The sequence below is a fragment of the Solanum dulcamara genome, chromosome 5 (genome assembly GCF_947179165.1).
Source record: "Solanum dulcamara chromosome 5, daSolDulc1.2, whole genome shotgun sequence".
Classification (NCBI taxonomy): Eukaryota; Viridiplantae; Streptophyta; class Magnoliopsida; order Solanales; family Solanaceae; genus Solanum; species Solanum dulcamara.
Genome location: NC_077241.1, coordinates 67,536,467 through 67,563,682, shown reverse-complemented (window position 1 = coordinate 67,563,682; position 27,216 = coordinate 67,536,467). Strand labels below are relative to the sequence as shown.

At 34.1% G+C, this 27,216-nt stretch overlaps 1 protein-coding gene and 1 non-coding gene across 2 annotated transcripts; both read right to left on the bottom strand.

Annotated features, from left to right (window-relative positions):
- Positions 1-4: 4 nt before the first annotated feature.
- LOC129890687 (uncharacterized) lies at positions 5-26,948 on the bottom strand. The gene is made up of 12 exons (XM_055966188.1): positions 26,801-26,948; positions 25,988-26,718; positions 24,362-24,729; positions 22,665-22,747; positions 21,301-21,506; positions 20,478-20,617; positions 18,334-18,441; positions 3,508-3,660; positions 2,485-2,924; positions 1,529-1,905; positions 559-1,339; positions 5-476 (listed from the first exon to the last, which is right to left on the bottom strand). The coding sequence occupies exons 1-12, from the start codon at positions 26,946-26,948 to the stop codon at positions 37-39; spliced, it is 3,975 nt and encodes a 1,324-aa protein (XP_055822163.1). The 3' UTR covers positions 5-36.
- TRNAF-GAA (transfer RNA phenylalanine (anticodon GAA)) lies at positions 4,774-4,848 on the bottom strand. Its single transcript has one exon. It is a non-coding gene; the product is annotated as a tRNA-Phe (tRNA).
- Positions 26,949-27,216: the final 268 nt, after the last annotated feature.

Sequence of the window (27,216 nt, the reverse complement as noted above, 5' to 3'; positions counted from 1 at the left end):
GTAGTTGGATTAACATCTATTATGCTCCAAGGAGAATTAACTTTTCAAACCAACAACTGGCATTCTCCCTGACCTTTCCTTTCTCCTCTGCCTCTGCCGTCCATCCAACTTTACATCAACTCCAGATTTTCCCCTCAACGAACTCTTATACCAAATTCTTTGATCCTCAACAGTTCTGAAGTACCTTTCATCATCAGCATCTATAATATCAGCAGGATTTTGGTTTAAAAGGCAAGGAGGATCTTTTTTAGGAATGCTAATGACAGGCAATACAGTTGCAGGGGTACTATAGCCCCTCATGTCCATTTTTTTGGAAATATCATCATCCTGTATCAGATCAACTTTTGGATCAGAATCTCTTGTGGTGTGTAGAAGGTCACTTGAAGATGCAGACTGTTGTAATTTTCTTCTGCCAAGTTGTTCAAGTGCATGAGTCTTTCCTTTTTTCTCTTGGGATCCGAGAGATACACCTTGATCTATAAAATCAACAACATTTTATTTGCGTGAAACAATAGTAAATGCACAAATCATATGGACATGTGGGGAATTCAAATTTACCCTTATAGTAAGAAACATGTTGGCGGGAGCTTTGAACTTCAGTAAAACCACTCATATAAGCATCAGAGGACTCCTTCAATTGATGATGAGGCAAGAAGAATCCATTGTATATACTTGGATTTTCGTGCATGAGAAACGGTGAGTGGATGTTTTGGGGGGTAAAATGTCTCTCTTGATATCGGGATAATTGTGTTGCTGACATGCCCTCACTAGAAAAAGAATTCAAAGACCTCATACCTTTGGTTCTCATGACCTCTGCTCTCGTTGAATTCACACTTTTAAGGTCACTTATAGTCTTTCCTTTTTGAATTGAGCTAAGGTTAACTTGTTCACGTTTATGATTTTCATCTAGATTGTAAGGTAGAAAAGTTGTGTTCTGTGCAATAGAAAATCGTATAAGATTTGATCTTGCGACATTCTGCAGCCTCCATCCGGCGGGGACATGAGAAGAAACTTGCACTGAATTTGGATGTTTGATTGGTTGCTCCTTAACCTGCGTCATTGCACTACTACCTCTGAGGAATCCAACATTAGCATAAAATGGATTGAAGTTTGTTGATTCAGGATTTATCCATGAAAGTACTCCATTTTGGGCTCGGGGATGACTCCTTTCATGTCGATTCCTGAACGTCTCCATATTATCCATTGGTGGTACATAAGTTGATGGTCCTCTTTCTGTAACCTTCATAGTTCGTTGATTTTTTTTTGTAATAGTTACATATGAATTATCTTGAATCTCATTAAGGTTTATCTTGTTGCTAGGGTGAGGAGTTTCCTGCAACTAAATCACAATTGATTAACAAGAAAGAATATTAGCCAACTAGTGTTAGGTATCAACAATTGCAACAACTTACCAAGTTTTTGCTTATAGTTTCAAGGCAATGTTCAATTTATTAGTTGGAAAGAAACATTTTAAGAAATTTGACGTAGAAAATAAAAGCAATATTTCTAACATAATACCAAGACTTACCACTAATTTTTGAATTTGATGATTTTTTCGGTGAAGTGGATTTGGAGAAAGATGAATCTCTTGCCTATGATTGAGGTCAATGGTTTGATTAAGATTGATGAATCCATCTCTCCTATATTGATCTGATTGAACCACAATTGGTTGTCTTACTGTAGGGATTACTCCTTTTTGTAAAGGTTGAATTGGTTCAACTCCATTTGCCTTGAGAGGATCACAACTCTTATTGCCCTTCGGTATAGTAAATGGCCAATATGGTATGATATTTCTTTGAATTGTGTCATTTTTAACATATTTCTTAGCACCCGTGAAGCTGCTTAGAGTTTGGACTAACTTCTCTTTCAAATATAACTCATTTTCTGGCTGAGAAGTCACCATTCCCATACCAATCGATATTTGTACAACATCGTCCCCTTTTGATAAACTTCTTCTTTGCAAATTCTTGTGTTGAACCATATTTATATGAGAAGAGGCACGTGGATCTTCGAGCAACTTGCTCAAATCAAAGTCTTTTTTTGTAGGCAATGATTTATTGCTATTCCTCAAATGACATTCAAATTTTTCTATACTTGGGGAAGCATGTGACGGTTGAATGAGAATGTTACCATTGGATCCTTTAGTGCCAAGACCACTGTTTTTTCCTTTCAAGGGAATTTGAAGATAACATCCACTGACAACTTGAGCCTGCTGGTTATGTTTCCTTCTACTTACTCCAGAGTCCTTTTTACTTTCATGCTTAATCTTGACACTTTTGGTATCATTTTGTAGACAACATTGTTCTCTATCATATCCATTATCTCCTGGACGTGCATTAGTAACTAAATTTTCCATAGAACTCCTCATGACTTTTTCATTTTGATTAAATGCCTTCAATCTTTTTACCGATTCCCCGTCTAAGTTATTCATCCCAAACCTACAATCATTTTCTTGAAACATATTCCTCTTTTTCTGAGAAATCTTGACACCCTTATCTATAGGTGCAACAACTGTATCTAGCTCCATGGATATAGTATTCATTGAAAATAGTTCAGCTTTCGTAGAACTCCTCCCCAAGTTGCCTTTTCCACTCAACAATTCGGCCATCAACCGCACTTTTGGTGTTTTACGACGCTTTGGATCATTTGCAGTATCCTCACGCAAATCACACCGACTATTTTCTGCCAAATTTGCATCACCTCCCTTTGATGTTTGATCAATTCCCTTTCTCAATCCAAGAGAAGGTAATCCAACTATGTTTCCTACACTTCCATCAGCTCCAATCTTATGACTGTAATTAGCACACCAGAACCGCTTAAGTTCTGGAACTTCTAGAGAAGAAAGTTGCTCGGAGGAGTTACTGCTTGTTCCAAAAGGTGAACAAAATGTCATGTCCTTCTTTTTCATCTCAGCAACATATTGACTGTGTCACAAAGAAATTGACCAATAAATATATTGGATTATTTCCTTGTCCAATCTAATGGAAGAGTTAATATCTCAAGCGATCACTCAACTACTAGTTATTATCTCAGAATTAGTCACTTTCTTTGTTGAAAAAATATGGAATCAATAAAAAAGATGACTTTCTAAAGTAATAATTATTAGTATAGTTGAGTAATTATATGAGAAATCAACCCTCTAATGGAGAAGAGAGAATTGAATCCTTTCACAAAAACTGCCTTATCTTTTAACTAGACAAAAATAGCAACGTAGGGAAAAGAGAAGAAGAGAATTTGCTCTCTAGTATCATGAAAAGAGTACTACAGCTTCAATACACAAGGCTAAGTAAACTTTCAAATCCAACAAAATTGAAAGAGGAAAATACAAATGGAAAAGGAGGAATATGCATTCAACCAAAGATAGTCAATACATACATACACATTTTGAAATTAATACTGTAATTATGTCATAAGATTGATTTTAGATGACTTAATTAAGTGAATAAAAGAGAGGAGAAAAAAGAAAAAAACTAATTCAGTGTACACATGGTAACAAAAAAGACTAACCGTATCGAAAATTGCTGACAATCCCTCCCATTCACTATCACTGGCAATGGAAGACTAAGATCAACAGATAATTCAGTTCGCCTTAGCTCTGATCCCAATGATTTCGAATCACTTGCATCATGACAATCTTTTCCAACTGATGTCTCCATTGAACTGTAAAAACAACTACATAAAATAAAATTATAATCATACTTTTATATGTACAAATAAATGTTATTTGTATCAAAATTGGAACATATCGTCAAAGATATATACAGATCAGATCAACATGTGTTTAATTTATATCCACCTGTAATTCAAAGCTATATGATACAAATCTAATACATTTAGTGCAATAGTAATGACATGATTATTACACATTCCATTCTAGTGAATTGAGTGTGAAAGGCTTTAATGAATCCTAATTCTCAAATTAAATATTTTCTTACATTCAATCAACAAGCGTTACAATCAAAATTCCTGAACAAGATCAATGAATCTTTAAAATGAACAATATAAATATATGCCAATTAATTTCAAGCTACTTTAGGATTTTTCTAAGCACATTCACTAAAATTGAAAAAGTAAAAAAAGACAAAGCTTCATCAAAAGTTCCAAAATTCACATAAGAATCGTCATAACACAATCAAGCTCCGTTAAATTCATATCAGATCTAAACAAAAGTCATCTATAATAAATTCAAATGAGAATTTTTCATGGCGCCGATGATTTCGATACACTCAAAAGATAAACCTAAGAGAGGAAAGAAACAAAGCTTGAACCAGAATCATAGTAAAATCATAGATAAAACAAAACCTAGAAATGAAGTACAAAAAAATAATTCATAAACCAGCCATATAACATATGACAACTAATTTCAAGCTAATTAAGTGTTTACAAAGCAAATTCACTAAACTTGAGAAGGTAAAAATGACAAAGTTTCATCAAAAATTTCAAAATTCACATAAAAATCGTTATAACACAATCAAGCACCACTAAATTCATATCAGATATAAGCAAAAGTTATCCAAAAAATATTCAAAAGCCAAATTAAGTTTTTCCATGGTGCCGATGATTTTGATAAACCCAAAGGATAACCCCGTAGACAAAAAACCAAAGATTTAACTAGAACCACTGTAAAATCATAAGTAAAATGAACCCTAGAAAGATAATACCCAAAAATAAAAGAGAAACAAAAAAATGACACCACAAAAAATATTTCATTTCAAGAAAAGTCATAAACAAAAAAAATAATTCTAGGGAAGAGAGACCCATACAAATTAATCATGTACCAGGAACCAGATTTGAACTGGTGACATGAGGATTTTCAATCCTCTGCTCTACCAACTGAGCTATCCCGTCTATTTCCAATCTCGATTGAAACCACTAACATGAAGATTTATAGTCTTTTGAGTGGTATCCTCATTTTATTATAGAACTGGGGTCTATGTCAATTAAAAGGATAAAAGTAGATTATTTTTTTATTTAAAACAACAAAAATCATACCTTTCACCTGAATCGAGACCTCGAAATTAGAACAACACCCACTTTTTGACCCAAATAAAGAGCAAATATGAATTTGGAAGGCACAAAGTAGGTATTTATATAAGAGAACCGAAGTGTTGAGGCTTTAAATTTTTTGTAATCTTATATCAGATTACGTGTATATATCTCTTTTCCAAATTTGCATGAAATTTGACCAAAAAAATCATCACCCAATCATGGGAGGCCACGTCTAGAATAATGTTAGAAATGCTTATCGCCACTCACTAACTTGCCAAAAACCCTAGTCAAACAAAAGTATAGTGGTATATGACAATTGACACGTGAAAAGTTATTTTTTTTAAGGAGAAATGAGGAATAAAAACCCTAACTATATGCTGTGTTCTAAATAAAATGGAAAAGCATAAGTGAAAATTATGAAAAAATAACCCTAATGCTTAACAAAATGGGCAGGTAAATAAAAATCAGTAGACTAGAAAAAAAATGATTTCGCTAAAGAGAATAGTAGAAAAGAAAAGTGGGGGTGGGCCCTCTTGAAAATAAGGAAAAATAATAATAATTGTTTAGGATAATAAGAATTCAATATTTGTGTAATTTGTGGTTTCTTCTTTGATTGTATTATTATAGCAACTTGTTCACTTCTTTTCATGTATAATGTCTTTTCAAAATTTATATACATTTTCTTATAAAAGAAAAGGGTTTTGATTTATATTATATACTCTAGTCGTTTGTTTCATTCTGATTAATAGGGGAAAATAAAATAGGGTGTTTCATATATAAAGGTAGAAAAATTTGAAATTCCCCTTTACATAAAAATAGAACATTTGCTCAATTTGTGGTTGTTGATGTCTTTAACAATAAGAGAATGTGAATTTTATTTTATGTTAAAATAGTGAATTAATTTTTTTCTTAAATGGTGCAAAAATAAACATAACTATTGCCAGATCAAGCGGCATAATTAATATCAAGTAGATAAGAACAAAGTAAATTTTGTGAGTCAATAAATGAATGTTATATTTGCCTTGCTTATTTCTTGGACTTATTATTATTATTATTTTGGTTTTGTAACGATAGTGAAACTTTACAATGATATGAAATCAAAGAACGCAAGGAAAATTATGATATCTGCATTTTTTTGCGAAAAGATTTTCTTTTAAAAACCTATACATCATTAACTAGTCTAATCAAAAATATTTCAGTAATGGTTAATTGTCATTGTATTCTATCAGAAAAATTGCGAGAATTTTACGTATTCAAACAAACAAAAAAGATTAATAATGAAAAACAACAATCGAGATTGGATAGTAAGATACATGGGCAACCTGCACGTGACAAACAATGAAAAAGCTGAACTACTAGCCCTCTTACAGGGTCTCAAACTGGCTTTAGAAAGGGGGCTTATATAGCTGGAAATCAACACGGATTGTAAGGATATTATTAGCGTTAATAATAATCATCCTCCTTATGAAAACATCTTATGTTATTGCAGGAGCTACTCAGGCAACTGGGGAACACCCCCCCCCCCCCAACCCAATACACCACAGCTTTAGGAAAACAAATCATGTGGCGGATGTTTTAGCAAGGGAGGGCACAAATCTACAGGCTAACTCCTTTTTTGTATGAAAGTTCCTCTTGTGTTTGTTTCAGAGAAATTAGCAGCAAACAAAGAAAGAACTCTTTTTGTTCGACAGACTAGGCCATCTCCAAGCTCGAATACTTGTAAAAGTACTAAGTTTTGTAAAAGTACTAATTTTTGTAAATCCCCTCCACTAATTCCGACGTTTTCAGCTCCGTCATTCCCATGTAATGATGCATATTTATAATTAATATATTAAATTCTGTTTTAACCAAAAAAAATAAAAAAATTAGTGATGGACAACTTCTACTATAAAACATTAAAATTTATTGCTAATCTTTTTAACAATGAATTGTCAAAAAATTATATTAGATCAACTGGCATAACCGATAGCCAATAGATAATAACAAATTAAAATTTTATGGGTTAGACTGCCTTTCTTTTTGTTCTATATAAGCATTTCAAAATTTATCTTTTTTCTTTTACACAAAAGTGAATAAGATTGTCAAGTATAGTCGGATGGAAGAGAAGTAATAATACATTGTTTTTTGTGACATTATCTACATTAAATTATTTCTTTTAAGAATTAGCAACAAACAAGAGATGACGAATTATGTAGCTAATTCTTATATTATTTTGTAGTGAAATATATTCTAATTTTATCTTTAGTATATGTTTGTATACGACATATAATTTTCGATTTCAAACTACTAAACCAAGTTGTGTCTTGCATGTGCTATGATGGGTGTCATATTGTACGTGTTGAGAGAAATAAACCTAAAATTAGATAATAAAAGGGAAAGGAAAGTAAACAGGTGGAAATAATTAAACCATATTTAGTTCAAAACAATGGACAGGTAATAATAACTTCATAAATTAAAGAGAAAAATATAAATTAAAATAGAGTGAAAAGGGGAGGGCCCTTTTGCAAATATAGAAAAACAATAATGTGTTATGATCGTAACAATAATCCTTTATTATGATTTTTCTTTATTTGTATAACATCCTCCTTATTATTTTTCTCTAATTCTTTTCTTATAATGTCATCTCAAAATTTCTATTTCCTTACAAGGAATAAGGATTAATTATAGGAAAAATTACCTAAATACACAACTTATTTTATCATATTCTCTAAAATTTTCTATCATTTGAAAAAATTACAAAAATTCCTACTCTCTCATATTTTCTGATACATCACACATCACATACAGTGATGTATCGAAAAGTCGGATACATAACTTTAGGCGATGTATCAATCGCATACATCACGTACGTAATGTATTAGGACGTCAGATACATCACTTTACGTGATGCATTGGTCGGATGCATCACTTTATGTGATGTATCAGAACGTACGTGATGTATCCGAAAGTGAACAAAAAGAAAAAATTTTGGGTAATTTTTAAAAGAATAGGGATAAAATGTAATTGAAAAGTATCACTATATGATTTACAAAAAATTTACTTAATTATATGATATACTAGTTTCATTTATTTCAATTATCATGCATGATAATATAAGGGTTTCGCATAAAGGTACAAATTTTCTTTTGCTATTTACATAGAAGGTTAGATAAAATGTGAGACTTTATTTTTGTGAAGAGTGAAATAAGATTTAAAATCAAGTTTTTCAAATTAATGGTTTTAAATTTAAAGAAGAAAATTAAATACATTTGATAGATCGAAGTGATCTATTGAAACTTTGTTTTACATTAAGAGTTAATCAAGATTTTAAAAGATAATGATTCTAAAAAATAAATAAATAAAATAAAAAATAAATATTTATACATTGACCTGTATTTCGTATATCAAATCAAATTTTTATAGCCTGGTCAATTCCAACTTCTTTACACTTTATAAGCATTTTAAAATTTAAAAAGTATTTATATAACAAAACGAATTGGATTGTACAATATTCATAAATGGAGGATGAGTAATGAAATGACTCATTATTTTATTCACATTAATTTTTCGTTTGACTTTTTGATTTTTGGAGTTTGCAACAATAATGATAAAACTTTTCAACTACATGATATCAAATTAAATCAAATGCGAGGAGAATTGGCATATTTTTCCCATTTTGCTAAAAAGAACTTCTTTTACCAACACATCGTTATTGTTTGTCAAATAAAAGGCATTCAAGTAATAGCTAATTGTTGTCTTTAAATACTTCTCACAATAAAAATTAGAAATTAGCTACAAAATTATCTTTAACATGATCATAAATAGCCATAGGTTATAAGATTTGTTAAATTATCTATTAATAAATATGAAGATTGATCAATTTTAGTAGTTTAACGATAAATATTGTCCATGGTAATTCTTAACTTTTTTGGTGTTTATGTAATGACCCTCCAAGTCATTTTCGCCATTCTCCGATCTTTTCAGTCTTTAGAGCTTTTCTGTAGTGATCCCAAGTCATTTATGACCTGTTGGGACTGACAGTTTGGTCGCCTAATGGTTCGTTTGGTTTTATGCTTGTTTCTATGTTTTGGAGCTCTTGGGGTTTGAATGATTGGTTTCGAAAAAACCTCTAGGAAAAAGGCCTCAAAATGCGATTTTGACGGGTCTGTTAGCTTCGAAACATCGAGTTTGGTCTAAAATGACCTTTCATGCGGGTCTCAAGGCTTCCGAGCTCATTCTAGGATCCTTGTAAAATTTGGTTTAAAACGGCGCTTGGGTGTGGGACTCACTTTTTATCGAGACGACCTCAATTCGAAGTTTTAACATTATCGTTGAATTTGAAATGCTGAATTTGATAGGATGGCATATCTCATTTGCGTGCACAGAGTTTTGAATTAATCCCAAGCACCCGAGAGGAGTCCGTAAAGACTTAGCTTAAATTTCTGGTGCCTGACACCATGTTGGTGTCTCTGCCTTTGCGGCCATGGCTTCACTTTAGCGACCATCGCTTAAGTGGCCAGGATATCGCTTAAGCGAGGTTGGCCAGCGCAGGGCTAGTCGCTTAAGTGGTCGTAGCAAGCGACCATCGCTTAAGCGAAGCCCACTTCCTTGCCCCCTGTCACTTTAGCGACATTAGTTTTCGCTTTTGCGAGGCCTGATGGTCTTTTAAGACCCATTTTTGGGTTCTTTAATTTTGAGAATCAATTGGAAAGCTTCTAGCCTGCTTTCTTTGAGGTTTTGGTGTGTTGTTGCTAGGAATTTCTAGAGAAATGTGTGGGGACTCTCGGGGGAGCATTTTCGCATCATTTCAGAGGTAATTCCCTTGCCCCTTTACCTCTAATGGCCTCTAATGGTGATTTTTGGATAATTGAGTGCATAGGTTGATTTCTTCCTTTTAGAGCATTGAATTGTGTCTCATTTTGGAACACAATCTCAGTAAGTCGATATGAAACTTTTCACAGAGCTGATTTCAAGATTTCCAACATGGGTTCCACAATCCCATTTTAGACTCAATTTTAAGTCCATCTCCAATTCCTGGAAATTTGGTGTTGAAACATCAGTAATGACGTCGCTATCGATATTTTATTAGCGTGGAAACAATTGTAGGTGATTCAAAATTAGAAAGCTTCAATTTGGCAGATTCGGAGTGAGTGTGATCGCTTTGAGATAGGCTACTATCTCCTATTTTGATTGGGCTTTATTAAATACTATTTAAGTATGAATTTCATGTGATATAGGTTGGTAATGACCAAGTATTAGATTTGCTTCCTTCTATTCTATTTTCTTGACTCTAGTTGAGCCTTAGACTAGCGTAGTCTCGAGAATGTCAAATCTAAATCCGGGTGAGATTGTGCTTATTCATTCCCATCTGATAAGTCATCTTAAATCTAACAACAGCGGAAAATAATGTGAAAATAGTTTTTAAATATATAGATAATATACAAAAGTGGAAGTCTTAGTCAACTACAATACCCCCAAAGGCCTGGTGAGTCTCGTATGGATTCCGACATGCTAGTCAGCGGATGTGTATCATTAAGACAGACATGCATAACTATACGTGGCATTTCTTTGCATTGCATTGCATATCTTTTGCAATTTGTGGATTGTGTTTACCCCTTGTTGTCCCCGTGATTGATAATATTGATCTTAATATGATTTGACTGAGATGTTGTTGAGTTAATACTAATTGAGAGTTATATCATATTTGAATTGTTAGGTTAGACTGATTTTCATACAGGTTGTAGTTGAGGAGGTTTGGTTGGGACGACGGAAGTACGTCTATTCTAATTAGCTTTGCTTAGTGTTAGTAATCCTCTTGATGAGTACCGTGTTGTTTGGTACTCATTCCTTGCTTCTACACTTGTGTAGATTGTAAGCCTGGACCCGGTGATTTCCTCTTTTCCTACCGCATCCGAGGCTTCTATCTTGAGTGGTTGAGGTAGCTGTTGCATCCTTTTGGCGGGCACCTCTTATTTTTTTTTATGTTTATGTTTATGTCCTGTTCTTGAGACAGACATTATGACTATATTTCTTTTCATTTATTTTGTATTACATTAGCGGTTTGTACACTTGATAACCAATCTTGGGGAATTTTGAGTACATTTATCCGTTTGGTTTAAGTTATGCTTTGTATTGTCTTAAATTCATTCTGCACTTACTTCTTGTTGGGTTATAGACTGACTCGTATTGGTGGGTTAAGGTGAGTGTCATCACATCCGAATTTGGATTGTGACACTACGGTCTCCTATTTTGATTAAGCTTTATTAGATATTGTTTAAATACAAATTGCAAGTGATATAGTTTGGTAATAACTCAGTACTAGGTTCGCTCAATATTTTTATAACTCAAAAATTATGCATTTAAATAAGTGAAAGCAGTTTAAAATAGTTTAAAAGCTGAGTTTCCAAAAAAAACATGCAGCATAAAATCCCTAGAACCTAAAAGTCATTGTACCAAAATTCTATCGAAAGTCTAAGATATAGGGATGTAACCCCAAAAATAATAAACATAAACTAGAAAGTCTAAATAATCTGAGTCCCAGAAAAAAGGACTAAGAACCAAGAAGAATTCATGGCAGCCGGAAAGAAGTAGCTCACCCTTGAATTTGATCGATCAAGTATCTTAAATGCACCTATAATGACCCTGGAGGTCATTTTAAATTTTTCTAGAAAATTACTATTTTACCCATCCCAATAGTTACCCCGAGCCATGTTTGATCAGTTTGCAAAGTTAGTCTTGAAGTTTTATTGAAAATATGTGAATTTGGAAGTTTTAGAGCTTTGAAGCCTTAAGTTGTTAAAAAATGAGCTTTGGCGTCTTTCGAAGTTATGAGTCTCAAAATAGAATTTTATTAGATCTATCAACTATCGAATGCAAAATTTGGCCTAGGAGTGCCATCATTTTCTTTTTCGGAGTTGTTTCATGGATTTAAGCCCTTGAGTTGGAAGTTTAAGTAAAAACTAGGCCAAGAGTTTACTTTGGTCAATATTCAGAATTCGGATGCTCAATTTGGATTTTTGATGATTCCATTGGACTCGAGGAATGATTTTAGTTCTAGGTGAGGTCTTGGTTGAATTTTTGAAGATTCCAAGATCAATTTGATATTTTTGAGTATTAAGTTCGTTTTTTGTGACTAGATTGAGTTTCGAGTTAAGGGGACCTCGTATTTGTGATTCGATGGTTCCATTGAGTCCAGTACGTTAAATTTAATAGGGTAGCATATCTGGATGCTTGGAATTTCGAATGAATCTTGAGAGTCCATTCAAAGACATTTGTGCCTTGTGTTTGCTGCTATCTCTGGTCACTGATACCAGGTGCAATGTTCATCGCAATCGCATGGCTAGGTATCGCAATCGCTTAGGTGTATAATCGTGTGTTTTGTTATTATGATGAGGGTTTCACGATCGCGAAGGAGATGCTAAGTCGTGAATCACAATCATTGGGCCTGCCGCGATCATAATGGTCAAATTAATGAATTGGCCAAGCTTTACACATTGCGATCGCAAGGCCTTGGGTCACGATCACGATGAGCAAATGTTACCTGAACAGTGTTTTTTTCCAGAGGTTAGGGTTTACGCTATTTTCATCTTTTTTTAGAGTTCGGTGGAGGCGATTTTTAAAGTGTTTTTCAAAGTTCTTGGTAAGGTTAAGTATTTGAGTCCTCAAATCTTTATTTTCCATTAATGAATTCATGATTTTAACATCAAATTGCTAGTTCTGAATTTCAAAATTGAGCATTTTTCCAGAACTTAAATCTTTTTGATTAATGGTGATTATGGGCTGATTTCAACTCATTTTTCAATGGGGTTTTCACTGTTGAGTTCCAAAACTTTTGGGTAACATAATTTTACATAAATTTTCAGATTTACTCCTAGTTTTTCAGAAATGGATTTTTGGGTTGTTTTTGATTTGGTATTCAAAATTAATGATTTGGGTGCTATTGTTCTTGAATTCTCATTTTGATTCCATATTTGCTTAGATTGTATCAATTTGGAGACTCAAAGAAGAAGGAAGGCTCAAGTATTGTATTAATTGATTGGTTGTTGAGGGAAGTGGACTTCTTGACCATTTATTAAGCATAGATAACCTTGTATTCTTATTTGTATATGTTGGGGAGTAATGGGAATTGGTGAAGGATTTGATAATTGTGTCACGTTTTTCATATTGAATGATTCTAATGAAGAAAAAGTAGAAATAAGAGACAACTTGATGATATAATAATGTGTGATGTGTTGTGAATGGTTTGAGTAATTTGGTTGATTCGTTATTAATGATGTATCGTGAATGTATTCATATGAATTGTGTATTGAAATGGATATTCTCATATTATCATTATACACATGAATGTGATTGTTTACATCGGTTATATGACATGGCAGTGATGAAATACTTTATGGAAATAATGAGAATTAAGGGACGGTTCACACGCTCCGTGGAAAATTCTATAAGAAATAGGGATCAAGCCACACCATGACAGGTTATATATGAACGGTTGGGTCACACATTTTGTGGTAAGGTACATGGATAGATATGTCCCCCATGAGTTCCGGACTGAGATTCAGTGGGCGTGTACCATTATAACAATCATGCATCACTCTCTATGACATTAAACTTCATCCTTTTATCTGGTATTCATGTGTGATGATTTGATCTAGTGGATTGTTGAATTAAGAAATATATGTGATGATGTAGCTGTATATATTATACGTGTCGCGGTGCAAGTGCTGTATAGAGTGAGAATTGTTAGTTGGACTAATTCTGTGCATATTATAGTTTTAAGGGTTCAGTTAGAGTGTTGGGAGTACATGTGTTCTGTATGATTTACTTAGAATTAGTTATTTGCTTGTTGAATACTGCGTTGTTTGGTACTTACTCCCTTACTTCTACACTTGTGTAGGTTACGAGCTCGGATGGTTGTGATTACTCCTTCTTCTCTTTTGCATTCGAGGCTTGCTATTGAGAGTTGAGAGGTAGTTGTTCGTCATCTCGGCGGACACTTCTCCCTCCTTTATTATATTTTTGTTCTGTTCTAGAGACAATGACACTGAGACTTATATTTTTTTTAATTATTGTAATACTTAGATGCTTGTACACGTGACAACCAGTCCTTGGGGGATTTTGAGTTATGAGTATGTTTCTCTGATATGATAAGTTTAGACTTTCCTTTCTTTAGTTTTACTTCTTCATATCCTGTTTTGTTAGGGTTTAGGTTGACTTGTCTTGATGGAATAAGGTAAGTACCATCACGTTTGGGTTTTTAGGTCATTTTAGTACTGGTGTGGTACCCGATCTAAATGTACCGGTGTAGTACCAATCCAAATATACCCGATCCAATAAGAAATGAAATATCATAATCACAATCACAATGAACATCAATCATACTTGTACAACCAAGTAAAACATTCATTGCAAGAAATTTGATCATAATTATCATTGCAGTTCATGTTCTTTCCTTTTTTCGTAATCATATATCATGCATGCAATATTGACGGAGTAGTTAACAAGCACATACAACACAAAAGGAAAAAATACAATCATCACGTACTTCGAATTAAGCCTGAATGCTCAAAAGAATCTGAGCTTTCCCTTTTTAAAGTGTCCTGGCTTGTTCTTGGTCTAAAATAAATAAAAAAATCAAAGAATCAATGAAAAATGACCTAAATCACCCAGATTATACTCAAATATTAACCCTTGGCCGATTTCATGATCCTACTACCCAACTAGGACTCTTTCACCATTAATTTCAGGTCAAGACCCCTCCCCTAAGGTCATTCCCATGAAATCTAAGGTCTAAGAATCAAAAATACAATTTAGGAGAGTAAACAACTTACCTTTAGCTCAAGAATTGATGGAAACTTGAAGGAAATAGCTACAGCTCTCCCCTTACTCTCCAAAGAACAAAATTGCAGAAATAATAACATTTTGGGGACTTTTCCCTACTAATTCTGTGATCGGCCCATTATAGCAGAAACTATCCCTCTATAGCTGGATTATTCCAGCCATAACGCCGTGTATGGAGAAAGGAACTCAAAATTCATTCCCCAATCCCCCAATATGCAACATAACCTCAAACCTTAATATTCCAAAATACTTGCATCATGTCAAATTCGATCTCGGGAGTTATACTCACCCGAATTCACTTCCGAATGGCTCTACTGATTCCTTAACATCTTAGCTATTATAAAATCATATCCAAACATAGACATCACTCCCAATATATTCTTAGATTATCCTAGATCTCATATGTAACATCCCCTAAAAATGTTGTATACGATGTTTCAATTTTTGCCTAAACATGATACAGCCTCTGTATTTTGGTCATAACTTTTCATAGGAATATCCAAATTGAGTTATTCAAATTTATTAGTAACCATAAGATCATTACCTACAACTTTTATGAAGACCATATTTTAAGATTCGGAGGTTAAGTAGGTCAACTAAATTAATCTTTGTAAGGTAGGATGCTGTGACGGAAATGAGTGTTTATAGAAGAAAAATCATATCTCACTGTAGGTTTATCCAAATTGGTTGATTCTTGAACTATATGAAACTAGACTTCCATATCTACAATTCTTATGAAGACACCAAATCCTAATAAGGAATTTATCTTATTCAAACGTAGCTCCCAAAAAGAGTATTCTGTCAAAGATAACTCATTTCACCTACCATAGAAAGATCTAGATACATTTGACATCACTCATGACATAAATTGTCCTCCACTTAACATCATCCATGACATCAATATATTCCACTAAATTTTCAGATTTTTATTTATAATTATTTTATTTATTGTTAGGTCCTCTTTCCCACCTATAAATACCCACCTTATTTCCTCATTTTATTCATCAAGCTTTCTCAAGCAAATCTTCTCTCTATACACTTCTTTACACATTCTCAAATATAGTTTTAGTTCTTAGTAGTGAAGAAATACTATTCCGGTAATTCATATATTCCGGGTAGTACACAAAACGTTCCGGCAAGGAGAGAAGCTAGGACTCAAGAGTGGTCATTAAGTCTTCCGGTACCAACTAAAGCTTCGGTTTCCAGGTATGTAAGGCTTTAATGAGAGTATTCCTTCCACTCTCATGTCTAAATTATTTTGATTATATGATAAATTATATTTATTTTCTTTAAGCTCTACTCTAAGTTATGTGTGTATTTATCCATGGGTTCTTCCACCCATGTAGTCCAAAAACTCTTTCAATTAAGTCTCTTGATTTCAAGTAATATTTTCTTATGGTAATTCTTAATTTTACTTAATAGTATGAATCATGGTTAAACTAATGATTATTGTTCTATTTTGATGTAACATAATTTCATATGTATGAATTGATGGTTTACAAGTAATTCATCTATTTATCTATTTAAAGATTCTTGAAACTCATGGTGGGTTGTTTAAAGCATGATTTTTAATTAATGGATTTCAAAGTATTTATGTATATTTATTTACATACATATTTGCAAGTTGAAGTGATTTGAACCCACCTAGTTTTACTATGTTTTTAATAAAGTTTGACTTGAAAGCTTTGACTCCAAATAAATGTTTATGAAAGCAATATCTATGATAAAAAAGGAAGTCTTATGAAATGAAAGAATGATAAAATGATATGAATGATGGATTCTTTATGCAATAAGGACAATTATTGCATATTTGAATTATCAAATGTTTTAATGAGCTATTCTACCGAATATGATGTTTGAATTCTCAAGTTATATGCTATGAATATTTTGAAGTATTAAACTATTCCGTGGGATTGACTTAGCACCGAATGAGGCATTGAGGTGGGATTCGGTAAGGGAATCCTAGTAGCAACCCCTTGTCTCATTAACTATGTGCCAACATAGGAGCCCTTGTAGGCTTAGGCTAATGGATCCATAAATAGCCCTTAAAGTTAAAGTTAAAGAAATGAATGAAGTTGACGGAGTTCTACCTGGCAAGTAGTCTCCCCGGCCAACATAGGGGGTTATGTTGGATTCCATGTAATAGCTCGCATGGTCTTAAATGTCGGTTATGGTTAATTTCCCATAAAATGAATGTTTTAAAGGATATATATATGATTTATTATGCATACATTAAATTATGTTCCATATTACATAAATGTTTTAATGTTTTCTCAATGTTCATGCATCCTTACATACTTAGTACATTCAAAGTACTAACGCATACTCTTTTGCCTACATGATATCACCATGTAGGGATCAGTGCTCCTCCTCATTCTCCTACACGTGACTAGTTGATATTCCATTGAAGACTACTTTTGGTGAGTTCCCATGTTCCGGGAACAATACTCCTTTATCTTTCTAGTTTATGATATGTTAAGATATTTTACTATGGAATTTCTTCTATTATGATTGAGGGTGAGCTAGGGACTTGTCTTAGCCCCGTTAAATCTAATAGTTAGAGGTATTGTTGGACATATGTAAGTTGAAGATTTATTATGATTTCCGCTTGTTTATTTATCATCATTACCTATGAAAGGCTAAAAGAATGCTAAGAGGCTTGTTTGAGGTACTTTCGGGTTCCTCATTCGCCATGTCACGTCTAGGCCCTAGGCTTGGGTCGTGACATCATATCACTTAGATTTCATCTAAGACTGGTCTAGCCTAAAATTTTCTAATTTACTACTCAAAAGTTTTTCTAGCCAAAATCTTTCACTATTGGCTTCCCATAATGATCTGAATAAATCGTTACACTAACTCTTGTCAAATTCTCTTTATTATAAGTCACCTGAACTAGTATAAAGTGTACAAACGTAGTCAAATTGTCTGCAGTCACTCAAATAGAATCAAACTTGTCAAAGGTCTTCGAAAGATCAACCACGAAATCTATAGCAATCCTTTTCCACTTTCATTAAGGAATGGGCATCTTCTGACGCATACCTCCCGGCCTCTAGTAATCATACTTAACCTGGTGGCAATTTGGATATTGACCGATAAACTCCACAATATCACTGTTCATCCAACCCCACCAATAGTGCTGCTCAAGTCATGATACATCTTGGTGGCTCTCGGATGTATAAAAAAACTCAAACAGTGAGATTTGGTCAAACTCAAATAGTGAGCCTTGATTTGCTCTAAAAACAAAGATTTTTCCTCTACAAGAGCCAAATATACTCTACCAAAATCTGATCACTCACGTTTAGCCTAAACCTCTCTAGCCAATGTATATATCGAAATATCCAAACAAGCCAAACTACTAATGTTCTCAGACTTCCTGCTCAATACATCATCTTCCACATTAGCGGTACCCGCATGACACAAAATATTTATGTCATAATCCTTGAACAACTACATCCATATTCGTTGTCTCAAATTGAAATACCTCTAAGTGAACATATGTTGAAGGTTGTAATGGTTAGTGAATACCTCCCATCAGAAACCATAGAAATAATGCCTTCAAATCTTAAAGCAAATACCACAGCTGCCAGCTTTAAGTAATGAGTGGAGTAATTCTTCTCATGAACCTTCAACTGCCTAGAGGCATATGAAATGACTTGGTTATCCTACATTAAAACAGTACCCAAACCTGAATGTGAAGCATCATAGTAAACTACAAAATCTTTATCTTCCACAGGCAAAGCTAGAATAGGTGATATGGTCAACAAAGTCTTGAGCTTTTGAAAGCTCTCCTCACATTCAATAGACCATTGGAGTAGAACCTCCTTCTGTGTCAGATGAGTCAACTTAAAAGCAATAGAAACAAACCCCTTCACAAACCAGTGATACTAACTATTTAATCCCATAAAAATATAAATCTCTCAACCCAAAGTGGGCCCAACCCAATTCTTAACTGCTTCTATATCCGTTGATCAACCATCATTCCTTCTTAGAAACCACATACTCTAGAAAGGACACTGAAGGCAACTAAAATCACACTTAGAAAATTTAGAATATAACTACTTCTCCTTCAACAAACCCAACAGAATCCTAAGGTGATCCTCATGCTCCTTTTCACTTTTAGAATACACCAAGATGTCATCAATGTGAATAATAACAAATGAATCCAGATATGGCTTGAATAAACCATTCATCAAGCTCATAAAGGACGTAGAAATATTAGTAAGTTAGAAATACATAACTAAAAACTCATAATGCCCATACTTGGTTCGAAAAGTTGTCTTGAGAATATCCTCAGCCGGAATCTTAAGTTGATAATACCCAGACCTCAAATCAATCTTAGAGAAGATTGAAACACCCTGAAATTGATCAAACAATCCATTTATAAAGGAAAGGGGATACTTATTTAGAATAGCAACTTGTTCAACTAATGGTAGGCAATATACAAATGCATAATCACGTCTTTTTTCTTCACAAATAAGATAGGGGAACCCCAAAAAGATGTACTCAAATGAATAAACCCATTACTGAGAAAATCCTGCAACTGAACTTTCAACTCCCTCAACTCAGTGGGTGTCATTCGATATGGCAAAATACAAATAGGATGAGTCCCCAGCTCCAAGTTAATATTAAAATCAATACCCCAATTTGGTTTCATACCTCGTAAGTCAGAAAGAAACACATATAAGAAATCACATACCATTTGTATCCTGAAGGTGAACTAGAAATGTCAAACACCCCTCTTTTTATTAACTTTATAACATGAATATAGGATATTATATTATTAGGAGATGGTTACAATTCCCTTTTCACTCTAATCTAGACATCCTGGCATAAAAATAGAGACAGTTATAGCATGATAGTCTAAGATAGCATAATACAGAGACAACTAACTCATCCCAAAATAACATCAAAATCGATCCTGTCTAGGATCAGTAAATCTATCCAAGTATTATAACCCATCAAAGTCACTTCACAAGAAATGTAGACTACATCAACTATCACAAAAACCCCTATCAGAGTAGAAACATGAACATAAATATCAAGAGAGTCACAAATCAGATCTAGACCAATAATAAAGTAAGTATATACATAAGAAAGGGTGGAACTGGATCAAATAAATATGTAGTCATTCAATCAAAAACTAGAAGGGTACGTGTGATCACTGTGTTAGACACCTCCGCCTCGGGTCTACCTAGGAAAGTATAGAAATGCGACCTACCCTTATTCCACACACACCTCTACCATGTTGAGTATTGTTTTTACCTACCTAACCACCACCTCTGTTAGGCTGAGTGCCATCTCTACGAACTATGTGGCCACCTCATCCAAGTTGAGGATGATCCCTACTAAATGAACTCCTACTAAACGAACTTACTTCTCTACCTACTGGAATAATAGCCTGAGAAGTCTGCTACTGTGGAACTATCTTCCCAATCTGCCTAAATCTAAAACATCATTTACGAAGTTCGTAGCAAACTAAGTCCAAAGTCAGTCTCTGTACTAATGTAGAAGAGGTAGAATATTATATCTGTCCTGATGGCTACTGACTAGTCCCAAATAAAGTAGTCCCAAATGAACCCCCATATGATATCTACATAGATGACTAAATAGGGAATCAAAAATACCCCTGAGAAACTAGTGCCAAAAGAATCGATCCCTTAGAAAAGTACCCACTGAAACCATCACCTTTCTTGCCCTTATTCTTCATAGACTTAGCATAAAAGTCTTGCTTCTCACTATCTACATTCTTAGTATGATCAACCAACTCCTGAAATGACTTGCCTGAAGTTACCATCTGAAGAGTTGCAAGCTGGAGCCCCACATTCAGAACTTAACAAACTGTCAGGTCCTCTACTTCTTTGTGGGCAATAAATATGGAAAATTCCTATATAAAAAGTGAAAATGAGACTCATATGTTGTGACAAATAGACTCTTATTCTCTATATTGGTGAATTCATTGTGTCTCATATCTCATAATGTATGAGAAATATACTTCTCCAAAAATAAAGAGAAATTGGGTCCACATCAAAGAAAGTGAACCAACAGGTCTGCACTCAACATATGCCCTCCACCATAACTTAGCATCTCCCAACAACTGAAAATTGATGAGATCTACCCCATATCTCTCGACTGCCTTCATCTTATGGAGCCTCTCATGATAGTTGATTATGAATTCATATGCGTCCTCAGATTCAGTACTATAGAAAATAGGAGGCTTCATCTTAGTGAACCTTTTTAACAGATTATGTTCCTTACCTGTCATTACTACTCCAGTCACCGGCCTAAAAAATATACATGCCTCAAAAATCTCGTTCAATTGAAATCTATAACTATAGTGTGTTAAACGCTCAGATGCTGACCCACAGGAATAGTAGGAACTGCTGAAACTACAGGCGTAGTTCGATCACCTACCGAGCTACCTAGTAATGTCTTCACCTGAGATATTACCTCTAAAGAAATCGGAGTGGATTCAACCTTCTATCTAACTGGTACCTCTACATCCTGACTCACAACCTCAAGAACCTCTCTAGGTGAAGAGGACCCAATCCTTTCTCGCACCAGCTTAGCAGCTAGAGCTTTAGCCCCGACTGGGACTATTGCTCTCCCTCTACCTCTAGTACCACCTCTAGTTTGTCCTCTACTGTGAGTCATGGTAGCCATAACTTTCATGTAAACATTGTCTCTAGCCTTCTCACCATCTGTGAGAGAAGAGAGTGAAAGAGTGTTAGATACAAATTTGGATCACTAGATATCAATTAGAATAAAGTAATAGCTTGAAGGAAATAAATAAGTGAGTTTTCCTAGTATCCAGTTGCCTCTTAAAGAGCAATACATACGTCTTCATACCGTTCTGCTAGACTTTACTGGAAATACTTTAGTATGATGAGATCGATCAAGGGTTCTGATACCAACCTTGTCATGACTCGAGACTATCCCCTAGATGTGACACGGTTCTTAGAGCCAACCAAGAGATATTCTATACTAGGTGTGGTACCTGAGTCAACCAATCAATCGCAGATATCATACAATCATACTCATAATAAATGCAATCACACTTGTAAAGCCACAAGCAATTAAGACAAGATCATTGCATGCGATTGACAATAAAATAGCATTTCATATTCAATCCTTATGTTTTCAAACCCAACATGCATTGTACAAGTAATACTATAAAATAATTAACATGCACACATTACATAACTTGGAAAACATCAACCATCACCTACCTCGATTCAAGCCTGAGTGTTCTATTAAACCTAAGCCTTCCTTTTTTGTGATGCCTTATGTTGATCATGGTCTAAAATAATAACACAAGTACAATAATCAATTACAAATGTCCTAAATATTCCTGTATTATAACTTAATCCCAAACCCCGAGCCAAATTCATGATCTTTCCATCCAATTCAAGGCTTTTCCACCAAAAATCCACCTAGAACTACCAATTATGTTATGCGTGAATTATGGTAAATAAGTCAAGAACAAATAATTTTGTAGATAACCCAAGGTTTTACACCTCAAAATACTCATTAACCCATATTTTTTCCACCTTAGGATAAATTCAAACCCTTTCCTAAGGCCACGATTATCGTCTTGAAGGCCTAGGAATCAGAATATCAAGTTAGAGATTTTCTTACCTTTACAAAAGAATTTCAATGAAAATCTGATAAAATTTGATCTAGATCACCCTTGATCTTCCCTAAAATGCACTTGCAAACTAATGAGCAATTTTGGGAGATTTTCTGCATTTACTATGACTAACCCCGCTATAGTGGCCCAATCCCTCTATTATAGTGGCGCTGTAGCGGGATCTCTCGCTATGGCGAGAATTAATTCCACCACTATAGAGGTTTGTCACCTGCTATAGCGCCTTTCATGGGACAAAACCTCGAAAACCTCTCAAAAATTGCTCTTTCAAAATACACCCCCAAATCTTGATGTCTTTAACCAAATATTTCGCATCAAGTTCAATATCAGAAGTTCTACTCACCCGGATACACTTTCAAAAGTCTTATGGAGTCCTTAAATTCTTAGCTAATAGGAAAACCAACCCAAGGTTAGAAATTTTACCCAGTCCTTTTAAGGATTGCCCCAGACTTCACCTCGCTCAAATTTTGTCTAAGACTAGCCAGCCTGAAATTTTCAACTCACTACTCCGAAAATTTTCTTACTCAAATTCTCTCACCATTCGCTTACCAATAACGATTGGAGGGGTCGTTACAAGTACATAGTGGCTTGTACTGATACTACCCTATGCTCTTTTTTCATTGAGTGCAAATCATGTTTCAGAGGTTGTTTCGAGACCCTAGATCTAGCACAATAAGAAGATTCCAATCCAAGGGTGAGTGCTCCATTTTTCAGATTACCAAGGATCATCTTGCAGTCCATGTCCATCTTCCGAACACTAGGACATCCTATCTTATTTCAGTCATTAGACATTCTATTTGATTGATTTTAGTTAGAAGTTTTGTACGATGACTTTCAGTTCTTGGGGAGTTGTTATATGATGATTTAAATTAGTTTATTTATTTATAAAACCTCAATTGTATTTAATTATTGTTTTATTATTGATTGGTCTTAATTTTTCTAAGTCTGGGGTTTCGATGATACTCACATCGAAGGGTTAGTGTAGGTGTCACTCACAATCATTTGGATCGTGACACCTTAAAAATTGGAGTGTAATTACCCCCTTTCAGTTACACTCAATTCCATGCTAACTATGTAATTACTTGGTCAAACAAACATACCAAAGTGTATAATTACACTCAATTTCAATTACCATGTACTTTTCAAACAAGCTCTTAATAAATTTTCTAATGCAAATATAAATTTTAGGTAAAACTACTAGCTTTATCTAAATTAGTAAATAATGCTTTACCTCCACTCCTACTGATGATTCTTCAAAATTTTACTACGATTACTTGGTTGTAAATCTATTCTTCCAAAAATCTTCCTAACGGGATCAAAACATAAATAGTGATACCAGAACAGCTTATTTGTGTCGATCTCCTACATGTTATAGGGATAAAATATTTCAGGAAGTAATAATCTAAATATGGTTACCATTTTATTTTATAGGAAAAAAAAGTTCATTAACTATTTGATTAAAGTAAAAATTAGAAAATTTACAATTTAGGGAAGGAGTCAAAATCTTGTAAATTACAAGTTAATCAATTAATCTTAGGTTATGGCAAAAAATGATTTAGAAAAAAGACTTTTGAAAATAATTTTTTGATATCCCAAATTTAATTCCAATTTGAAGAAACAGCCTTTTGCACCAAAACAGTATCATGTATAATTGAACAATTATTTCGCAGTAACTAGAGAAGCTTAAAGAGTCACCTAGCTCATTCCTAACATAAAAGAATCAGTAAATATAACAGAAAAATTAAAAAATGAATATCAAAGTTGCTTTGTCTCATTAATTGTCTGCATAAAAAGATTCGAAACATAACAAGAAAATATGTTTTGGTGACAGTAGTTGGATAATAACTATTATGCTAGAATTAACTTTTCAAACCAATATCTGACATTCTCCCTGGCCTTTTCTTTCACCTCTGCCTCTGCCGTCCATCCAACTTTACATTAACTCCAGATTTTTCTGGCAATGAACTCTTATCCCGAATTCTTTGATCCTCACCAGTTCTGAAGTACCTTTCATCATCAGTATCTGCAATATCAGCAGGATTTTGGTTTAAAAGGCAAGGAAGATCCTTTTTAGCAATTCTACTGACAGGCAATACAGTTGCAGGTGTACTACATCCCCCCACATCCAATAGTTTGGAAATATTATCATTTGGATCAGAATCTCTAGTGGTGCACAGAAGACCACTTGAAGACGCAGACTGCTGTAATTTTCTTCCGTCAAATTGTGTAAGTGCATGAGCCTTTCTTTTTTTTCTCTTGGGATCCGAGAGATACACCTTGATCTGTAAGATTAACAACCTTTTAATGGTGTGAAACAATAGTAAATACACAAATCATATGGACATGTAAGGAATTCAAGTTTACCCTTAAAGTAAGAAACATGTTGTCGTGAGCTTTGAACTTCAGTAAAATCACCCATATAAGCACCAGTGGACTCCTTCAATTGATGATGAAGCGAAAAGGATCCATTGTAGATATTTGGATTTTCATGCATGTGAAACGGTGGGTAGATGTTGTAGGGGGTAAAGGGTCTCTCTTGATATCTAGGTAATTGTGTTGTTAACATTCCCTCACGGGAAAAAGGATTCAAAGATATCATACCTTTGGTGCTCAGTTCCTCTGCTCTCATTGAATTCACACTTTTAAGGTGACTTATAGTTCTCAATTTTTGAAGTGAGCCAACGGCAGCTTGTCCACATTTTTTATTTTCATGATTGAGATAGTTTTTTAGATTATAAGGTTGAAATGTCGTGTTTTGTGAAACAGGGAAACATACAACATTTGATTTTTAGACATGATGCAACCCCCATATGATGGGGACAGGAAAAGAAACTTGCATTGAATTTGAAAGATTGATTTGTTGCTCCTTAATTTGTGTCATTATAGTACTACCTTTAAGGAATCCAACATTATCATTAAGTGGATGAAAGTTGGTTGATTCTGGAGAAACCCATGAAAAAACTGTATTTTGGGTCTTGAGATGACTCATTTCATGTCGATTTCTCAACATCTCCACATTATCCCTTGCTCGTACATAAGTTGATGATCCTCTTTCTGTAACCTTCCTATATCATTGATTTCTATGTGGTATAGTTGCATATGAATGATCTAGAATTTTCCTAAGGTTTATGTTACTTCTAGGCTGAGGCATTTCCTAAAAGTAAATCACAATGAGTTGACAAGACAAAATTTTAATCAAATAGTATTAGGTAACAACAATTGCAATAACTTACCATGCTTTTGCTCATAGTTTCAATGCAATGCGCAATTTATTAGCAGGAAAGAAACATTTTACGCAATTTGTTGTAAGTAATAAAAGCAATATCTCTAAGATGCATTTTAAGCAATTTATTAAAATTAATAAAAGGAATATTTCTAAGATGCATTTTAAGCAATTTTCTACTGGTATGTAATTCTTCAACCACAATAGTAAAAGATACATAAAGGTGTTACATTAAGGTGTGAAGGGGGCTTGGGGAGGAGGGAACTTACTCAGCGGAAGTGAAAATTTTCAAAAATAATACCAATACGTACCATTAATTTTTGAATTTGGTGATTTTCCCATTGAAGTGAATTTGGAGTAATATGAATCTCTTGCCTGTAGTTGAGGTCAATGTTCCGGTTGAGGTTGATGAATCCATTTCTACTAGATTGATCTGATTGAACCAAAATTGATTGTCTTATGGTAGGATTTACTCTTTTTTTAAAAGATTGACTTGATTCAACCCCATTTGCCTTTAGAGGATCACAACTGTTATTGTCCTTCAGTATAGTCAATGTCCAATTTGGTATGCTCTTTGTTTGGATTATGTCATTTTCAACATGTTTCTGAGCACCCATGAAGCAGCCTAGAGTTTGACCTAACTTCTGTTTAAAATATAAATTACTTTCTGGCTGAGAAGTTATCATTCCCATACCAATCAACATTTGTACAATATCTTCCCCTTTTGATAAACTTCCTCCTTGCAAATTCTTTCCTGGAACCATATGCATATGGGAAGAGGCATGTCTATCTTCGGGAAACTTCCTCAAATCAAAGTCATTATTTATATGCAATGATATGTTGTTATTCCTCAAATGATGTTCAACTTTTTCAATACTTGGGGAAGCATGTGATGGTTGAATAAGAATATTAGCACCGGATCCATAAGTGCCATGATCATTGTTTTTCCCTTTCGAGGGGATTTGAAGAGAATATCCACTAACAACTTGCTTAGATAATATCACCTCGGTAGTTGGACTATTAGTCTCCTCAACTCTAACACCTTCAGATCCAGGAGAACAACATAGACGCTTTGAAAATAAACTTAGCAGAGCCGGTGTTCATAGACTCTTCGCCAATGTTACCTCTTGAACTTTCATCAGCTCCAATCTTATGGGTGTAATTAGCACACCGCCACCTCTTATGTTTTGGAACGTCTAGAGAAGTAATTTGCTCTGAGGGGTTACAGCTTGATTCAAAAGGTGAATCAATTTCCATATCCTTCTTTTTCATCTCAGCATCATGTTGACTGTATCACAAGAAATTACAAACAAATATATTGAATTATTTCTTGTCCAATCTAATAGAGGAGTTAATTTCTCAAAGTGATCACGCAACTACTAGTTATTATCTCAAAATGAGTTACTTAATTCTTTGTTGAAAAAAATTAGAATTAATAAAAGATATAAGTTTTTGAAATAATTAGTGTAGTTGAGTAATTATATGAGAAATCAACCCTCTAATGGAGGAGAGAAAATTGAATCCTTTAACAAAAGAACCC

What these genes read in the sequence shown, in the direction of transcription:
- LOC129890687 (XM_055966188.1), bottom strand. Translation starts at nt 26,948, where the DNA reads ATGAAAAAGAAGGATATGGAAATTGATTCACCTTTTGAATCAAGCTGT. An exon ending in AGCTGATGAAAGTTCAAGAG is followed by an intron (nt 26,719 to 26,800) that starts GTAACATTGGCG and finishes CTGGATCTGAAG; the next exon opens with GTGTTAGAGTTGAGGAGACT. An exon ending in GATGGACGGCAGAGGCAGAG is followed by an intron (nt 22,748 to 24,361) that starts GTGAAAGAAAAG and finishes ATTTGGTTAAAG; the next exon opens with ACATCAAGATTTGGGGGTGT.